The 18,066-nt window shown below is 36.7% G+C and overlaps 1 protein-coding gene across 3 annotated transcripts in view; it reads right to left on the bottom strand.

Annotated features, from left to right (window-relative positions):
* LOC115985511 (DExH-box ATP-dependent RNA helicase DExH3) overlaps positions 1-17,424 on the bottom strand; it is a 28,268-nt gene extending 10,844 nt beyond the window's left edge. For 2 of the 3 annotated variants that reach the window (XM_031108450.1, XM_031108451.1), the window contains exons 1-11: positions 17,053-17,424; positions 16,170-16,324; positions 15,989-16,076; positions 15,653-15,889; positions 15,175-15,270; positions 9,631-9,819; positions 9,342-9,501; positions 9,118-9,248; positions 8,588-8,758; positions 7,041-7,313; positions 3,631-3,825 (exon numbers count right to left, since the gene is read on the bottom strand). In XM_031108450.1, the coding sequence (XP_030964310.1) occupies positions 3,631-3,825; positions 7,041-7,313; positions 8,588-8,758; positions 9,118-9,248; positions 9,342-9,501; positions 9,631-9,819; positions 15,175-15,270; positions 15,653-15,889; positions 15,989-16,076; positions 16,170-16,324; positions 17,053-17,313 (1,956 nt within the window). In that variant the 5' untranslated portion in view covers positions 17,314-17,424. The remainder of the gene's footprint in view (positions 1-3,630; positions 3,826-7,040; positions 7,314-8,587; positions 8,759-9,117; positions 9,249-9,341; positions 9,502-9,630; positions 9,820-15,174; positions 15,271-15,652; positions 15,890-15,988; positions 16,077-16,169; positions 16,325-17,052) is intronic. The other variant, XM_031108449.1, reaches the window with a different exon arrangement.
* Between the last annotated feature and the right edge of the window lie 642 nt (positions 17,425-18,066).

Here is an 18,066-nt window from a genome sequence, read left to right as displayed (position 1 = left end):
AGAAAATCAATTACAAAGAAGAGAGCTAAGGAACATAGGGATAGAATCGCTAGACGTGAGTCCCCAAACCTTAGACCAATCAAAAAGAGAGCCACAAAATGAAGCAAGCAGCTGGTCATCAAATCTGTCCTTGTCCTCAAAAGAAAATACAAAAATATCATATGGCAGGTCTAAGAGAAACTGGGAACTCAGGGACGGATGAACAATTAGAAAAACCCCAACACCTTGACCAATCAAAAAGCATGTGTTGAAACACAGATTTTAATTGATCCAAGAAGTTTGCAGTGTCCTCAACCAGGCGACAATTCCACTACTTCCAAACAATCCACAAAAAACAACCTACTAAGCCATGCTTCCCAAACCAATTCCTCCAACAAAAAACATAAATTCACAACAGACCCAAGCATGACCCAATGAATCCCAAATATCTGAAATACATCCCCCCACAAAGCATGGGCAACATCACTATGAAGTAAGAGATGATCCACTAACTCCCCATTACTTCGACACATACATCACCAATTCACTGAATGCAACCCTTTTAGGAACTTTATTGGTCCAAATATCCTACCATGGAAAGAGGCATTTAGTAGCAACTCGAATCACCTGATAAAAAGATTGAGTATCAAACTTGCCACTTCCTTCTAGGAACCAATGAATCCTACCCCTCGCCTCACCCCCTGAAAACCGAGAATAAATATGATCAAGAAAAGAGAAGGCTACCTCTAATTCCCATTCATGAAAATCCCAATGAAATCTCAAGTTCCAACCCCTACAATCCCCATCCACCAAGTGACCCAAATCATCAAAGATAAAAGCTTCCTCATCACCTGAATACGCAAAAAGATCGAGGTACAGAAGCTTAAGAGGAATGTCTCCAGCCCACGCCAGAAGAGAATATGATTACCCTCTCCAACTTCGAATGCCAAATGTTGCAAAAAACTATCCCATCATGCTCTTAAACCACACCCATGAGCCCCCCTACTAACTTTAGTACGCCACCCCCCTGTCCTCCGCATATTTGGTAGCAATAATCTTCCGCCACAAATGAGATGTTTCATGCCCAAACCTCCACAACCATTTCCCTAACAATGCTTGATTAAACTACACAACCCTCCTGACCCCCAAGCCACCCACATCAACGGGTGAACAAACCTTGTCCCATGCCATCAAGGGATGGTAAATAAACCCCTCCTCTAAAGCCTCCCACAAGAAATTCCTCTGAATTGTTTCCAATCTATCAGCCACATATTTAGGGATGGTAAATAAAGATAAATAGCATATTGGAAGGCTTGACAAAGTACTCTTCAACAAAGTGGGTCTACCTCCCTTTAATAAGTAGAGTCACTTACAACCCAAAAATTTTCTTTCCATCTTCTCCAAAATGGGATTCCAAATAGATGTAGCCTTAAACAGGGCACCAAAAGGCATTTCTAATATTTCAATGGCAAACTACCCACCCTGCACTAAAGAATACTTGCTAAATCATCCAAGTTACTTACCTCCCCAATAGGAACAATTTCACTTTTTCCCGCATTAACCTTCAAACCAGCAAGTAGTAACTGCTTATTTTCATGCCACTATTTTATAACAGATCAGATATCTGGAGTTTCAAGTCAGTTCAGGTAAAGGTGGTCAAATGGGTCGAGAGGGGGTCTGTTTGTTTCTAAGTGGATAAGGTAAGAACTCGTCAAATGCTAAAGAGGCAGGAGGCACTCAAATGGGGTGTGCAATCAATTTCCTTCTAAGATTTCCTCCATGGCTTTGCGGTGTCGTGCAAGATCAAAGGCTGCCAGTGGGATTGCAGTGGCACAACACGGGGCAAGTCTGTGGCACAGCATCGAGAAGGGACAATGGTAACTGAAGGACTTTTTTGTGTCAATTGGCCTCAGTATGGACACTTGTACAACAGCAGTGTGTGGCGGTGGCTTTGAGGAGCTTGAAATTTTCAACTAAGGTCATCGGAGGTAAGCGACCTGACCTTTTGCTGGATCAGGCTATGCAGGTTGTTGATGGGTTAACAGTGGCAGGCTCTTCTCTCTCTCTCTCTCTCTCTCTCTCTCTCTCTCTCTCTCATTTTTGTGGGTAGAAAATACAATGGGGTGAAGGGATTTTTTTTTACTTTTAATCTTTTCTGGTTTTGGCTTGACCAGCAATGCTTCAATAGCATCAAATGGACCCAATTTTACTGGGGTACCAAATTTGATGTAGGACAAGCCAGAATTTTGTAATAGGAAAATAAAGATAGAACCTAAGAGTCAGCACCTACGCTTGCTTGGAGTTATCACCAAGCAAAAAAAACACACCACCTAGGGTTAGAATCGACACTAGACCATAAAGACAATTTCAACATAAATTTTATTTATCAAAATAATATTCCTTTGATAGGAGTAAGGGATGCTTGTATCTCTGAGGTTTTGTGGATGCCAGATGGGGGTACTGTTAGAGTATGGGATTTAAGGTTCTATAGAGCTTTTGAAGATTGGGAGTTAGCTGCATCTTATTCTCTTCTCCAGCTTATCCAAACTCGCATTCCTCAGGGTGATAGGAGTGATACTCTTTGTTGGCGGTTGAAGGGTGATGGAAATTTTGATACCCGGTCTTATTACCATGCGATTCGGGGTACTTCGAATTCTTTGTTTCCTTGGAATGGTGTTTGGAAACCAAAGATTCCTAGGCCAGTGGCGTTCTTTTTGTGGACAGCTACTCATGGTCGGATCCTCACTTTGGACAATCTAATGCTTAGGGGTCGCCCATTGGCTACTTGGTGTTGTATGTGTTGTTGTGATGGGGAGTCAGTAGACCATCTTCTTCTTCATTGCCCTATTACTCATTCCCTTTGGACTTTTATGCTTCAGGACTTTGGTATTCATTGGGTTATGCCAAGATCAATGACGGGTTTGTTATCTTGTTGGCATCAGTGGCTCGGGAAACATAATTCAGACATCTGGAATTTGGTTCCAGGGTGCTTAATGTGGATTGTGTGGTTGGAACGAAATCGTCGTTCCTTTGAGGATAATGAGAAGATTTTGGATGAGTTAAAAGTTTTATGCCAACGTAGTCTTTGGGAGTGGTCTCGGTGTTGGGGTTTTACTGAATGTTCCTCTCTCTCTAAGTTTATGTCTTCACTTAGCTTAGTTTCCTGATTTCTTGTTTTGCTGTGTTGTTTGTTTTTTTTCTTCTTGTTCATCATCATGAACAACTTGTATTTTTCTTTTCTTTTTTCTCTTTATTAATAAATTTCTGATTACCTATCAAAAAAAAAAAAGGAGTACATTATTGTGCTCGTATAGACTACAAAACCTTAATTCAAACTGATGAAGGAAATATTACTTAATGAATTACAGAAAAAATAACCCTGATTTTAACAAAAATACTGATAATAAACCTACTTAGATACTAGGACCTAAAAATAATATACAATTGACCAAAAATACAATTACCTTGCAAAATTTAATACTAATAAATTAAAATAAATAGCTCTTTGAGCATCACACATCACCTAGATTATCAAAAGAAAGAAAGAATAAATGGATGAAAGCAAGTTGAGCTTCATAGCATGCATTTTATCTTTACAAGTGCAAGGGGAAGCCAATGTATATAAGCCTGCCTAGGATACGATAGACTTACTTGACGAGCAGATGCTTGTGATATCCAAGAAGGTAGCAGACAAGGTGTATTATTCAAAGCATCATAGGTAGTCTCTTTTGCTTTTCCACAATCTACCACAAAAACTACATCATTGATTGTTATACTTGCCTCTGCCATATTTGTAGCAAGAACTATTTTACGAACATTTGGTGGTGGTTTCTCAAATATAAGTTTCTGCAGGAAATGACAACAGAAAACAATGGATAATATGATATGAAATCAGCAACCCCATATGAAATGCAAATCATGTTACAAAAGCACATTATAAATGATACGTTTTAAACTACACAACGATATGAAAGCAAAATGAACCCTCAAAAGCAGCAAGAATTAGAGGCATGGTCACAAGCTTTGAATGCTATTCTTTCAATGTATAAAGCCTTTGTAAATTACAACTTTAACTGTAAGAAGTATTAATGGATGAATACATCCTCAAAAAGCATGCAACAATTATGATGCACCACTTCCGAAATATCATCAATAGACACAATACCTCAACCAGAATACCAAGTACACACATTTGAAGAAAGAGTTGATAACCCATATCAAACATCTGAGGAATATTTTGCACACAATCCACTAACAACAAGTCTCCTTGAACAAGTGATATCTAACAGATTCTCTGCACAAATCAATTTCACAATCCTGAGAATAACTTCAAAAGTAGACCAGTCAACCCCAATTTCTTCCAACAAGACATAATTGCAAACCTAAGCATTGTAATCAAATACATTTCTATACAAATTAGTATCACGAGAAAAGGAGAAGCCCCAATCACAGACCTCACTGTATCCAGATACTATTTAGTATTTCACCACTTCTGCAAAAAAGGTGCCTATTTTTGAGATATCCCTAACCATGACCAAAACTAGTAGTAGTAATAGTTTCTAATCTATACATTTTAATCAAATGCATTTCTATACAAATCAGGATTATATAAAAAGATGTACCAATCACAAATGTCACTGTATCCAGTTACTGTTTAATATTTTGTGGAGCAAGATAACAGGGATATGCCTCAAGTCAATGATCAGGAATTAAATGTACGTTTGGTTTTAAAATTGGGGCCAAATGGAAAGTGGGAGGTAAAGTGGGCTGACGTTGAGGAGGCAAGCCCAATGAAAACAGTGAAGTCCTTAAAACTATCAAGATGACATTGGGTCAATGGTTGTTTGTCCTGATGTATCTGGTACGACTGGGCGGGTGTGTGGGTTCGGATGAGGGTGGGGGAATGGATGTGAGCGTGTGCTGGAACTGGACTGTCCCTCAAAAGGAACTAAGTCTTGCCTAATGGGCTCCAGTGGGATCGGTTGTTGAGAAGGTGTTTTCTTTGGGCTTGTTGAAGTCTTAGGCCTCCAAACCATATTAGAAGCTAAGCCCACTAACTGGACAGAGTCTTTGAAAAACTTTTGGTTTATATCTGGGATAGTGGACTCCATTGTTTTCACTGGGCCTGCAGAAACCAACCCACTTTACCTCCCACTTCCCATTTGGCCCCAATTTTAAATCTAAACGTTCATTTAATTCCTGATCATTGACTAGAGGCGTATTCCTGTTATCTCGCTCCACAAAATCAGCTCTTTCCTTCCCCAAAGTCATTGGAGTAATTACGTTGTTAATCACTACGTTTTTGTGAGACAGTGATTCATGCAATTTGTTATTCTCCATCACCACTAGTGTTTTCCGACCAATGTCAACCACCGTGGTAGCCATCGTCCCTTTGCTACCCGAGGCTAAAATACTTTGTATTTTCTGGTATATTACCTTCCATTCCCATCGGTTCTTACCCTCCAGAATGACAATAGACCCCTTGCTATTTTTTGCCCCATATTCCAATACCGATATATATCGACCCCTCTCATTCTTATTCTTCTGAAATATCATCACCCACCCTGCCTCTCAAAAAGTTTTAACCACATTTTGTTCTGACGGTAGGGCAACAACTTCTTCCATAGAAGCACAAAACCACTGTATTCCTACCTTGCCAAAAATTATGTTATTCATGCTCTTTCTTAACCTTTCAAAAATTTGCAAATGACGGTTACTCCCACCCACTAATAAAAGCAATTCGTAGAATTTTGATTCTACTTGAAAAAAATTTCTGCCCCTACTTTCCCCATCTCGCTCCCTAATCCCTTCCTTTCTTGGTTTGGAAGGCTCCTTGGGGGCATGGTTGGCCAGGGGTTTAACTAGAACATGTAGATTGGACCTGTTTTACTCGAAAGATTTGGTCTGTATTTGAAGGGGGTGGTTTATCGATATTGGATGGTGGCTAATTGGGTTGGATGTGTGTGTGTTGGTTTGGTTGGTTTGTATTTGTTTGGGATGGTTTAGTTTTTGGTTCGAGTGGTTGGCTAGGTGGTTCAAAAAGTGGTGTGGGATGTGACTGGGGGATGGTCCTTGGAAAAAAGGGATTGAAAATATATTGGTAAGGAAACTGTTGTGAGAAAAATGGGTGGAATGGTATAGAGGTTAGAGGTGGTGGTGGTGATTGTGGTGATGGAGGCAAGTGAGAAGTTGGTGAGGAAGAGACGGGAAGAGAAGACTGAATTACATTAAGAAATTACAACTTACCAAATTAACGGGGTAAAAAAAAAATTAAAATTAAAAGAGAGAGAACTTATCTATTCACATATAACAAACTTGCACTTTTTAAGGACTTAGTGTTAAGAATGTATCTTTAATACAGTGAATGATCATACAATACGGAGGATCTTATGGAGGAAATTCAAATTGAAAAATATAGTCATGCAAGAGATAAGGAATTTTAATGGGAAATAAGATTTCCAAAATTTGTTAGGTCTTGGCTTCTTTTCTCCATGTGGTATGCATTATCATTATTATTATTAATTTTTTTTTTTTTTTTGATAGGTAAAAAATAAAAAATAAATAAATAAATAAATAAAGAAGAAAGTTTGACAGAACTTTTTTTTTATTGAGTTTTCAACTTATTTGACAGAACTCTTTGTACCTTTTCTAAGCTTGTTTTCTAAATCATATAAAAGAAAGTTGAGCAAGATGGAGGGTGAGGTTGTGGATTCAAGACCCATTAGGTGCACGTGTATTACCAATAATAAATAAATAAATAAACAAGAAACTTCTAACTGAATTTTGGACTCAAATGCAATATACTAACATCCATAAGATTTTCTATCAAATCCAGATATTGGTTCAAATAGTTCAATTCAAAATCAGACTCTACTGAGAGCTTACCAAATTTGACAAATTGACTCCCCTAACTATTACCATGATGTTTTGAATAATAAAATCAATTGACTAAAGGCATGGACAGCAAAGCTAACCTTCAAGCAGAAATGAAATTTCCTAAAACTTCATGATTTAATCAAATTTCAAGTCCTTATGGAAACCAGGAGACAGTGATAACCAACCTGTTCAGATGTTGCCATCGATCCATGGCATGTTAGAAGCAGCACCCGGTTAGGATCTCCTAGTAGGGGATGAGCTTTAAGTTGATCTCTCAAACAGCTAATATCCTCCCAACCAGTCATGAATACTAAGACCGCACCTGGTCTTTCCTTTCGACAGATATGACACAAAACAGCCTCAATAAGATTAAATCCAATGCATTCAGGCATCCAACATGCTAGAGAATCACGTGTCCTGGAGCTATACTTCTCAAAGCTTGATTTGTTAAGAGCATCCTGTGCAAGAATGACAAGATAACTAAGAGCATACAACAATAATCAGAAAAATCTTCAATCAGCTTCTGCCATAGTCTTGCGATTTTTTTTTTTCAATGGAAACAAATACATTGCAGTAATTTTAGTTTCCTTCAATTAAATTCAACCATTATATAGAACAACCAAAAAGATTAATTTACAAAAAGCTATTACTCAATTAATTTCTAGATGTTTCAGAGAACATTTAACTCAACCCACATGGAGGTCGACATGTGAGTTGGTGTCATCTATGCAAATGCAGTGAGGAGACAATGACCATCTTTTGATACATTAAACGTCGTGAGGAGACAGTGAGCCATCTTTCGATACATATTAGTGTGGAATTTGAGCTGCGGAGTTATGTATTTAGGTCCTTTGGGATTCAGTTGGTATTACCAGCTAAGGTCTTTGATCTATTATGTCGGTGGCAGAATGGGTGAGCTAATTATTCTTCAAATATATACAATCTTGTATTTTTACTTTTATTGTGGACTATATGGAGGGAAGGAATCGATGTACTTTTGAAAATGTGGAATGCACGAGGACTCAATTGCTTGCAATCTTCAACAGTTCCTTATATGAGTGGTCTTATGCTTCGGGTCTTACAGATAGTGATTCTGTTGAATCATTCAAAGAGTCATTATATATGAAAATAATTCTTTTCTTTGTAATTCTTTAGGCTCCTTCATGTCATTTGAGCATGAAGTGGTCTCTATTCAATAAAACTATTCTTATCTATCAAAAAAAAAAAAAATTTCTTCTCTTTTTTTTTTTTTTTTTGGCTAACATTTAGAATTTTCAATTTCTCCTTGTATCCACTCCTGTGAACCTGGATAGCACTCCTTTGCCTTTTAAAAAAAAATGAATTATTTACTGTTAAATAAAAAGGCATATTTGAGATCATTATTTGTGTGGTTCCGCACCTTTGGCACAAATGACATGCATTCTGTGATAGATCTTATTAATTTCCTCTCTTTTTTAATGTAATAATTTGACTATGTAATTTTTTAGGACTATTTTTTGAATACATCTTGTGTACATGTGGTGAGGTATCTCCTGCATTCTAATAAAATCTTATTCATTATAAAAGAGGGAAAAAAAATCAAGTATCAAAATGATCACAAATATCCCATGATCTTTATGCAAAGCCAATGCAAATTTTTTACCAAAATTTTGGATTTAAGATTTTTATATTACATTTCAAATGTTTCTGAAATACCCCATATGAAATCCAAGTTGTTGACAAATGCACATACCTCAACAAGGGCAGTAATCTGGCTTTTCCTTTTCCGTGGCACTAGCTGCTTCTGTGTTTTCCACATTTTGTCTTGGCCATAATCATCAATTTGGTTGAAAGAGGTCAACTTATATCCTGTCATTTCCAGAACATCTTCTAAAAAGTGTGCTCTCACTGGATATGTAAAGCCCTATAATATCCAAATGCAGTTAAATCATATGGAGAAAAACTTACATGAATTAGTCTTTATTTTACATGCAAAGCACAATATAAAACCTAAATGTAACTCTCAAGTCACTAAATAAAAGAATACCAAAATATATATACAGGACGCTGGCAGCTGAATTGTGACTAAAATCAATGGCAACATGGCATGTTTAGGGCTTATATTATGTGCGACTACTAAAAGTGAAGCAGCCAAAGAAGAAAAATAGAAGGCAATAGGACTGCTGGTAAATGTTCAAAATGATTGACACAGCTTGCTGCAGACTAGGATAATATGTTCACAAATCAATGTACTCATAAATGAACTCAAATTTTTTAGCTTACAGGAATGTGAAATGTTGGTGCTCCGCCAAAGTAGCTGGAGAAAAGCTCAGCATTTAGAGTGGCACTCATTAAAACCAATCTCAAATCTCGACGGCGTGGAAGAAGATCCTTCAAGACAATTAATAGGAAGTCTGTAAAAATGAAACCAAAAGAAAATTTAATAGTTATAATCAGTTGTTTCTTTAGCAAGTCAGATATTGAAGCAGACGTAATAGGAAATGCACCTTCATTCATGCCTCGCTCATGAATTTCATCAACAAAAACATGGGTTATACCATTCAGATTGCGATCACTCAGCAGCCGCCGAAGTAAAATACCACTGGTACAAAAAAGCAGATGGGTGTTTTTTCCTTTCATTCCCTCTAATCGAACTTTATAGCCAACCTACCAAAAAATTCTCTGTTGTGGTATAGCAGCAAGAATAAAAAGCTTTCAATCTTAAATGTCTATTGAAAAAAAATATAATGCTTGTGTCCATGTGTATATGTGTGTTTTCAAGGAGGCAAGGCTCACTGTATCCCCAAGAGGCTCTCCTCTCTCTGCAGACACTCTTTCTGCAACAGCCATGGCAGATATTCTTCGAGGCTGGGTACAGATTATGCTACAGAATGCTCCACGACCAGATTCTATTTCTGACTCTAATATATATTGGGGAAGCTGAGTGGTCTTACCGCATCCAGTCTCTCCAGATATTACTATCACCTATCAGTTCAACAACTTGTTTAGAATATCAGAATGAAATATGAAGATATATAATTTCCACAGAAATCTCTGTAATAAACTTAATATATGAATATCAAGTGTAACTAAGATAGCAAAGAAGAAATTGCTTTGCAGCAATTTGAAAATCTAATTCCCTCAAAAAATTCAAAGTACACATGTAAGTTGAAAAACTCTAAAATGCTGATCAAACCTCCTAATCTAGCATTTTTAACTGCATTGCACAGTAAATGGCTTCCATACTGTGGCCCAATATTTAGAATTGTATACAAAAAAAAAAAAAAAGTACATGGCAAATGATGCAGATACATTAAGGAAGAATAAAATATTTTAATATTTTATGTTGTTTTCTTCTTTCATAGTTGAGTTAGGGTTTTAATTGTTTTTCTTTTCCAAGTTAAATTGTTTTTCCTTTTTCAAGTAGACGTAGGTTTATTATGTCTTTTCCTAAAAGGAGTAGGAGAAATTCTATTCCTATAAATACTCTTTATAGAGAGGTTGATTAATGTTATGTGTGTTTTGAATAAAAGTTTGCTAGAGAGGTTTTCTCTATTACTGTGCCTATTAGCCTAGTGTTCTTGTAGAACTTAGGTTTAGTGGAAGAGTTGTAGTATTTATGTGTTTTAGATTCTGCTTCTACACGCCTACGCTGCATCAGCAAATCAAAACATGCAAATTAAAAATATAATTATATAAAATAAAACATTAAAAGTAGGCTACAGTCCTCAAATAAATCCAGAAGCTTCAAAAACTCCTTATTAAGAACAGAAATAAGATCCCAACCTGTAAGCCACATTTTTATTTAAACACCACAAGTGTGCTTCTGTGACACAAAATTGAAAAGTTGTTGCAAGGAAACAGGGGACTTAGAGCCCACGCAGTGTAAAAAGCAAAAATGAAAGTAGATCATATAATTGTCTAAAATAAACGGTATTTCCTCCAACAAGAATGGATCAAGAGGAGGTGTGGATCAAAATCCACTGGATTCTGTACCTTACCAATCAAGAAAAATATTGTCTAGAATAAATGTTGGCTAACACTGGATTCTGATTAATGGTAGTCCTTCAGATTTCTTTGGCAGCTCTAGGGGGATTCGGCAAGGGGATCCTTTATCCCCGTTGCTATTTGATGTTGTCATGGAGGCTTTGAGCCGTATGTTGGATGTGGCTGCAAATACTGGACAGTTGTCGGGATTTTATGTAGGTAATACGGCTGGTATTTCAATGATGGTGACTCACCTCTTATTCGCAGATGACACCCTTATTTTCTGTGATGCTATCCCTAATCAGTTAGTTATTTTAAGGGAGATATTGACTAGATTTGAGGAGGTTTCAGGTTTAAGAATTAATTTGGAGAAATCAGAGATGATTCCAGTTGGAGATGTGCACAATCTAGATGATCTAGTGGGATTATTAAAGTGTACGCATTCTTCCCTTCCTTTTAAATATCTAGGCCTTCCTTTAGGTGCAAAATTCAAGGAGCTCTCAGTATGGAATCCTATTTTAGAGAAGATGGAGCGGAGACTAGCAGGTTGGAAGAGGCTTTATCTATCTAAAGGGGGTAAGGTAACTCTTATTAAAAGTACTCTTTCCTCCTTACCTACTTATTTTCTTTCCATTCTTCCTATTCCAAGGAAGGTGGCTAATCGCATTGAGAAATTACAAAGAGATTTTCTTTGGAGTGGTATTGGTGGTGATTCTAAATTAAACCTGGTGAAATGGGCTGAGGTTTGTAGGCCTGTGCAGGTTGGGGGGCTAGGTATAAGACGTTTGAGAAATTTTAACTCTGCCTTGTTAGGCAAGTGGTTATGGAGGTATGGTATAGAGACAGATGCTTTATGGAGGAAGGTTATAGAGGCGAAATATGGGAATGTTTGGGGTGGTTGGTGCACAAAAAAGGTGACAAGTGCATATGGTGTTAGCCTTTGGAGGTATATTAGAAGTGGCTGGTTGATCTTTTCTAAACTCCTACGGTATGAGGTGGGGGATGGTACTAGAGTGAAGTTTTGGAAACATGTGTGGTGTGGGGATTGTACCCTCAAAAAGGCTTTTCCAGAACTTTACTGTCTTAGTAGGGCAAGAGATGCTTCGGTGGCAGAGGTGATGGGTTGGTCTGGTGGGAGGATTCATTGGGATGTTAGATTTCGTCATCCACCTCAGGATTGGGAGCAAGAATCTTTTGATCGGTTTATGGGCATTGTCTACTCTTCGACTGTGAGGGGGGTTGGCCCTGACAAAGTTTGTTGGAAAACAACTAGGAGTAGAGGTTTTGAGGTTAGAGGATTCTATCTTTCTCTCTGCCCTCCTACTCTTCTTTCCCTTGGAGAATGGTGTGGCAATCGAAGGTTCCTACAAGGGTAGCTTTTTTCTCATGGTCTGCTTCCTTAGGTAAAATCCTTACAACAGATAACCTTCGCAAAAGGCGTATTATTGTTCTTGATTGGTGTTATATGTGTAAGAGGTGTGGGGAGTCGGTGGATCATCTTCTTCTTCATTACCCCATAGCTTTTGAGTTATGGTCTTTGGTGTTTTGTTTGTTTGGAATTCACTGGGTTATGCCACATAAGGTAATTGAGGTGTTTGAATCTTGGCAAGGTAAGTTTGGACGTCACCGCAATATAGGCCTTTGGAGACTAGTGCCGCATTGTTTAATGTGGTGCATTTGGAGTGAAAGGAATGCTAGATGTTTTGAGGGATGTGAACGGTCCTTGCTAGAGATTAAATCTTTTTTCTGTCACACTCTCCTTGCTTGGAGTGTGGCTTTATCGCATTTTACTTGTTCTTCCATTCCAGTTTTATTTGATCATTGTAATTTTGTTTCTTGATTTTTGCCCCCACAGTACATCCCCAATGTACTCGGGTTGGCTACTTTTTTAATAAAATTTTTCGTTATCTATCCAAAAAAAAAAAAAAAAATCTAGCCCAATAGCATATCCAACTAAATCAAGAAAGCTATGATATAACCAATGTAAAACATGAACACCAAAAATACCAAATTCAGTCCATTGATTTCCACATCTAAATACATGATGGAAGAGAAAACCTAGAAAAAAAAAATTACATAACATAAAATTATTGTTCACATATATTGTAAAAGTGCTTTTTTATTAGTATTTACAAATGCACTCAACAGGTTTCAAACACACAACCTCACCCTCCACCTTGCTCTTAAAAGGAAAGGACGTGTCATTTAAGCTAGAGCTTATTGGTGTACTATAACAATATTGTTCACAGTATTGTAGCAACAATACTGTTCATGGAAATGTTAGCAGTTATATAGGCTGTGTTTGTTTCAGGTGAAAAACATACATAGAAAATATTTTACACCCGACTGGGTGATTAGGTGGACCAGAAAAAATATGTAAATTTCAGTTTGACCATAAAATTGGGGTCCCTACAGTGTAAAATCTTTTACAATTCTATTTTACCTTCAACCGAATTACACTTCTATTTTTCAGCCTCTACCCAAACCAAGAGAGAGAGAGAGAGGGAGAGAGAAGCTCCAACCGTGTGTATTTCCGGCATACATACATATTTTCTGGTAATAATTTTACGTGCAAACCAAACACTAGAAACCATTTTCTGGCGTATTTTCTAGAACACAACCAAACAACTAAAAATATTTTCCTTTTCAAAAAATATTTTCACCTGAAAAAATTTTACACTCAGAAAACATTTTACATCAAGCCAAACACAGCCTTAGAATTATCAATTGTCCTGGAATAATTAGGTTTTTTAAGACTATTTTGGTTTTTTATTTATTTTCATTTTAAGTTGATGTAATTCAGGTTATGGTTTAATGTTACTACATTTTCAGGGTTCCATCCTCTATTGAATAGAGGTTATGACAGTTTTGTAAGACAGCTTGGCTTTTATTATAAACAAAAATTTAACCTTTGGCTTTAAACTTAAGAACTTAATGTTTGCTTAATTATGCTCTTAAGAAGAGTTATCTCCTTTATTTCCCTCAAAGAAACCTAGACTTCGATGGACAATCTAATTAAATCCTTAATCTCATCACTTATTATTCCACGTTAATTCCCATCAAAGCCAAAGATGATCCATCCATTCGCAACGAAAAAAAAAAAGTTGCAAAATCTGTAAAATAGTAAGATATCAAACTCCGACTAGAGTTGATATTGGAATAAACATCTAAGTGCCTTAACAAATTTGAAGCTTATACGGAGATTCCAAAAGGGTGATTCCTTTGACATATCAAAAGGTCATCTAGAGGTTGAAAGCAATTAAATAAAGGAAGAAAATTTATATACAGCACGAGGAAATGAAGGATTAAAAATTGCAGGAATTTGTATAAATCTATAATGTCTGATCTGACAATGGAAATTTGATCCATACATATTAAAACTATGAAGAGAATGATACAGACCAAGCATGTGATGCAAGTCTCAAAAGTATTCTATTAGACATGGAAGGTTTGCATACACATGATATTTGATTATAGCCGGCATGATAAAATTTAGGAAGATTAGATGTTCTTTCAACAAATATCGCATTGTATGATGGGCTTGGTTCGCATTATAATTAAGAGGTGATATATGATCAAATATGGGAGAAGTTACAGCAAGGGTATAGCTTTGAAAAAATTGTAAGGATGCAAAGATGATGGTAGTCCAAAGTTTAGAAGAAAGCTGTCAAAAACTCAATGATATAACGCTACAGACCACCCTCAAAATCTACTAAAGAGAAACAAAATGTTGAATTTTCAGCAAAGGAATAAATTATTTGTTTGTGTTGGACACCATAGGAAGAAGGGTTAGAAATCATTTTTTAAAGATCTGATTGACCAGGGAAAATTTAATTAAAACTAGAGGTTTATCCACAAGCATAATACAGTACCATAATTATGGTCTGTCCATGACACTGTTGTAGGTATTTAGAAGTATCATTTGTGCTAGATGCATGTAGTCGTAGTAGTCAACTCAGACCAGATCCTGGCTATCCGAAAAATGCAGACTGTCTTTCAGTTTACTTTAACTTAAGTTGATGTGTCTGGCTAGGATTAGGTATAATTATGGGTTATGATTTAATTTTAATGTGACTAGGGTTTTAGGGTTCAATCAACTTATAAGAGAAGTTATGACAGTTTTATAAGACAGTTATCGTTTAGCCTTTGGCTTAAAACCTAAAAGTTCTCCAAAAACTGTTTGCTTAAGCAACTAAGAAGTGTTTGCTTTAGGTTTTAATGAACAACCAACATCTCGTGTCACTCCACCCTGTTTAACATGACCAAGAAGATAAGGAGAAAGGACCAAGCAGGATTTCTTACGAAAGAGAAGACAAATAGCTGAAGGTGAGGATGGAAGTTCTATAGTCAGACCTGATTTTGTGCTATTGCTTGGAGCAGCCTTTCTCTCTCCTTGAATGCCGGTAGAGATCTTCGGAAGTCCAGCATCTTCTTACCTTCAGGTGATTCCTGTAGATCAAAAGGTGACAAAGAGCTAAGAGGACAAATTGAAAAACAAAATAACACCATTACTTCCTGAGAGGAGAGAGAGTTATAGGATACAAAGAGCTAAGAGGGAGAGAGGAAGTGGGGGAGAAAGTGGGAAAGATAGTTATAGTTTTTTTTTTTTTTTTTAAGTATAGATAATTATAATAGCCCTAAAAATTTATTTCACAAAAAGGTTAGTTGTAGAAGAAGGGATTTTTAGGAATATTTGGTTTTTTTTTATATAAGTAATATTTGGTGATAAAATTAATAATTGAAAACTACCCAAGAGTTCTCTTACATAGTAATAGAGATGACACCAAATCAAAAAAATTTGATAGCAAACAACAAAGATTAGCAAATATACCCGCCAAGTTCTTTGCATATTTCGCATTCGCAAACTCCTTCTCTGAAGAACCTTTTCCATAACGGACCCATCTACAAAAGAATCAGTGTTCTCATCCAGATTCACATCTTTGACCTGATCAATGGGTTTAGCATCATCTGAACCATCATTTTCCTTTCCAGAATTTAACATGACTCGATCAAGGTGCTCCTGAAGTAAACCCTCAACCCTCCTTTGCAAGCTTAGCGGGATTACCACCTGCACAAATTGAGCATCAAAAGTTTCAAGGTCTTGACTGACATCACTCATAGTGGTAACATACATAAATGCTCTTCAAGAGCCACTGGAGTATATTACCTCTCTTTGCGGACGCTTATCATCCAAATCTGGCCTGTAATTAGGAAGAGGAACCTTGCTTGCAACAACCACTTTTCCATACAGTTCACTACAAGTACAATTAACAGTGTTGTAAGGTGAACTATGACCTACCAATCAATGTTCTGGACAGAAAAATCAAATGCCTATAATGCTTCTCTACCTGTAAAGTCCCATCCTTTTGGCTAGATTAGAGATTTGTTCATAGTCTCTCCTATCTCTCTTATCTCTGGATACAATCTCTTGGTCCTTTTCACTACGCAACAGCATGCTGAGCTTCCATTTCCACTCATCTATGTTGACCACCGAAGATGATGCCTGCAGTTATAAATACATTCTGTTAAAACTGCCAAGTAAGTTCCCCACATTTGATTTAAATGTGGTAAAAAGCTACTGCCCAGTGAATGGGTTCATAACCGATTTGATTATGAACTTCTGAAGCAAAAATCTTATATCTTATACAGCCTACTCTTCAAACTCCACACATTGACAATGTGCAGACTCATCTACTATCTATTCTCTCAGTTCCTTCCCTTACAAAATCAATGAGTTCCTAATTTTGCAAATCAATTATTTATCAAAAAAATATATAAATATATTTGTTTTTACTGTTATGGACCTATGCTCATTTGCAATCTAATGCCCATTTCCATAAAAAGGAAATAAATATGAAAACTTTACATATTTCAATGTCTCAAAAAGACTATAACAATTGCAACGTTGTGGATTCCAATTAACTCAACCAGTAAAATCTCTTGTAATCGAAAAAATAACCTGGCTTTGAATCTCACCTACCACAAAAACCAATTGGCCTCTTGGCCTAATGATGCCACAAGTTCAAATCTTATCATATCTATCAAATGTTTGGTGGCTTGAACTGAACCATTTTGCAGCATTAAGTAAAGAGTTGAGCTAAAAATTCCAAACCCAATTGTTCTTTTTTATTTTTATTTCTTTTTCCTACACTAGCTTATCAAAATAACTGAGAACAACCTCAAACTCAAATTCGAAGAAATGAAACAATCTTGTAACAAAACAAAACACACCTTATTGTTGTCGAAATCGCAGTCGTACTCGTCGTCAGAGAACTGTTCCGCGGCGTAGCCGCAGAAACCTCGGTTGGAGAAGAAGTATCTGGCATTGGATACGGAAGAAGAATGAGGAGAAGAAGAAGGAGGAGGGAAAGGGAGGAGTAGAAGGAGATTAAGCAAGGGGCGGTGGGGGCTTTGATTGTGAGTGTTGTTGGAGATTGAGATTGACTTGGCGTATCCAAAAAGGAGACCCACCACTGCTTTTGGATTTTGCATTCTAACGGAGGAGCTTCGGCCTTTCAGGCATGGCGGTTTTTGCCGAACGGTGCAATAAGAAACACAGTATAGAGAGAGAGAGAGAGACTAGTGAGTCTCTGACATGGTTTCTTACTTTGTTGCAGCAGCATGGTTTTGAGTTGGGCCGGGTCCAATTCGAGTTGGGTCTGAATTTGCCCCGTTTATCATAGTGACTTTTTTTAAGGTCAAAAGTAAAAACCAAAAAATAATAATAATAATATAATAATTTTTATCCCCACTAATTTTAGAATTTGCATTTTACATTCTTGCCTATTAAGTCAATACCAGAATCCCCCCCCCCCCCTTTTTTTCTAAATTCACTAGTTACAACGGGAGAGTTTCAATTATACAAAGCTCAAGAAAGAATGTCATTTTTTTAAATATTTGGGGAAAATGTTATTTGGGAGTTACCAAAATGTTTGGGGAATTTTTTGGGGCCCATACACATGTCGCACTTTATTACATTGGTGATTAGAGTTGAAGTTATTGGGGAGTCAAGTCTAAAACTCTCGGCAATGATCTTTACTGACATGTTTTCTCAAGACAAGGAAAATATGAAACATCATAATGAGTATATGAAATGAGATAATGAATGTTGTACAAATTAGTGATAAATATATTTGTAAGTCGAATATAACAAAAAATAATACTTTTGTATAAGAGAGAGTTGAAATAATAATGTACAAGACTTGTAGATTTGGGATTATTTGATTTTGAAACCAATTGATTGAC

The sequence above is a fragment of the Quercus lobata genome, chromosome 4, assembly GCF_001633185.2.
Source record: "Quercus lobata isolate SW786 chromosome 4, ValleyOak3.0 Primary Assembly, whole genome shotgun sequence".
Taxonomy (NCBI): domain Eukaryota; kingdom Viridiplantae; phylum Streptophyta; class Magnoliopsida; order Fagales; family Fagaceae; genus Quercus; species Quercus lobata.
The sequence above is the reverse complement of the archived record's forward strand: the minus strand, read 5'-3'. Positions and strand labels throughout refer to the sequence as shown.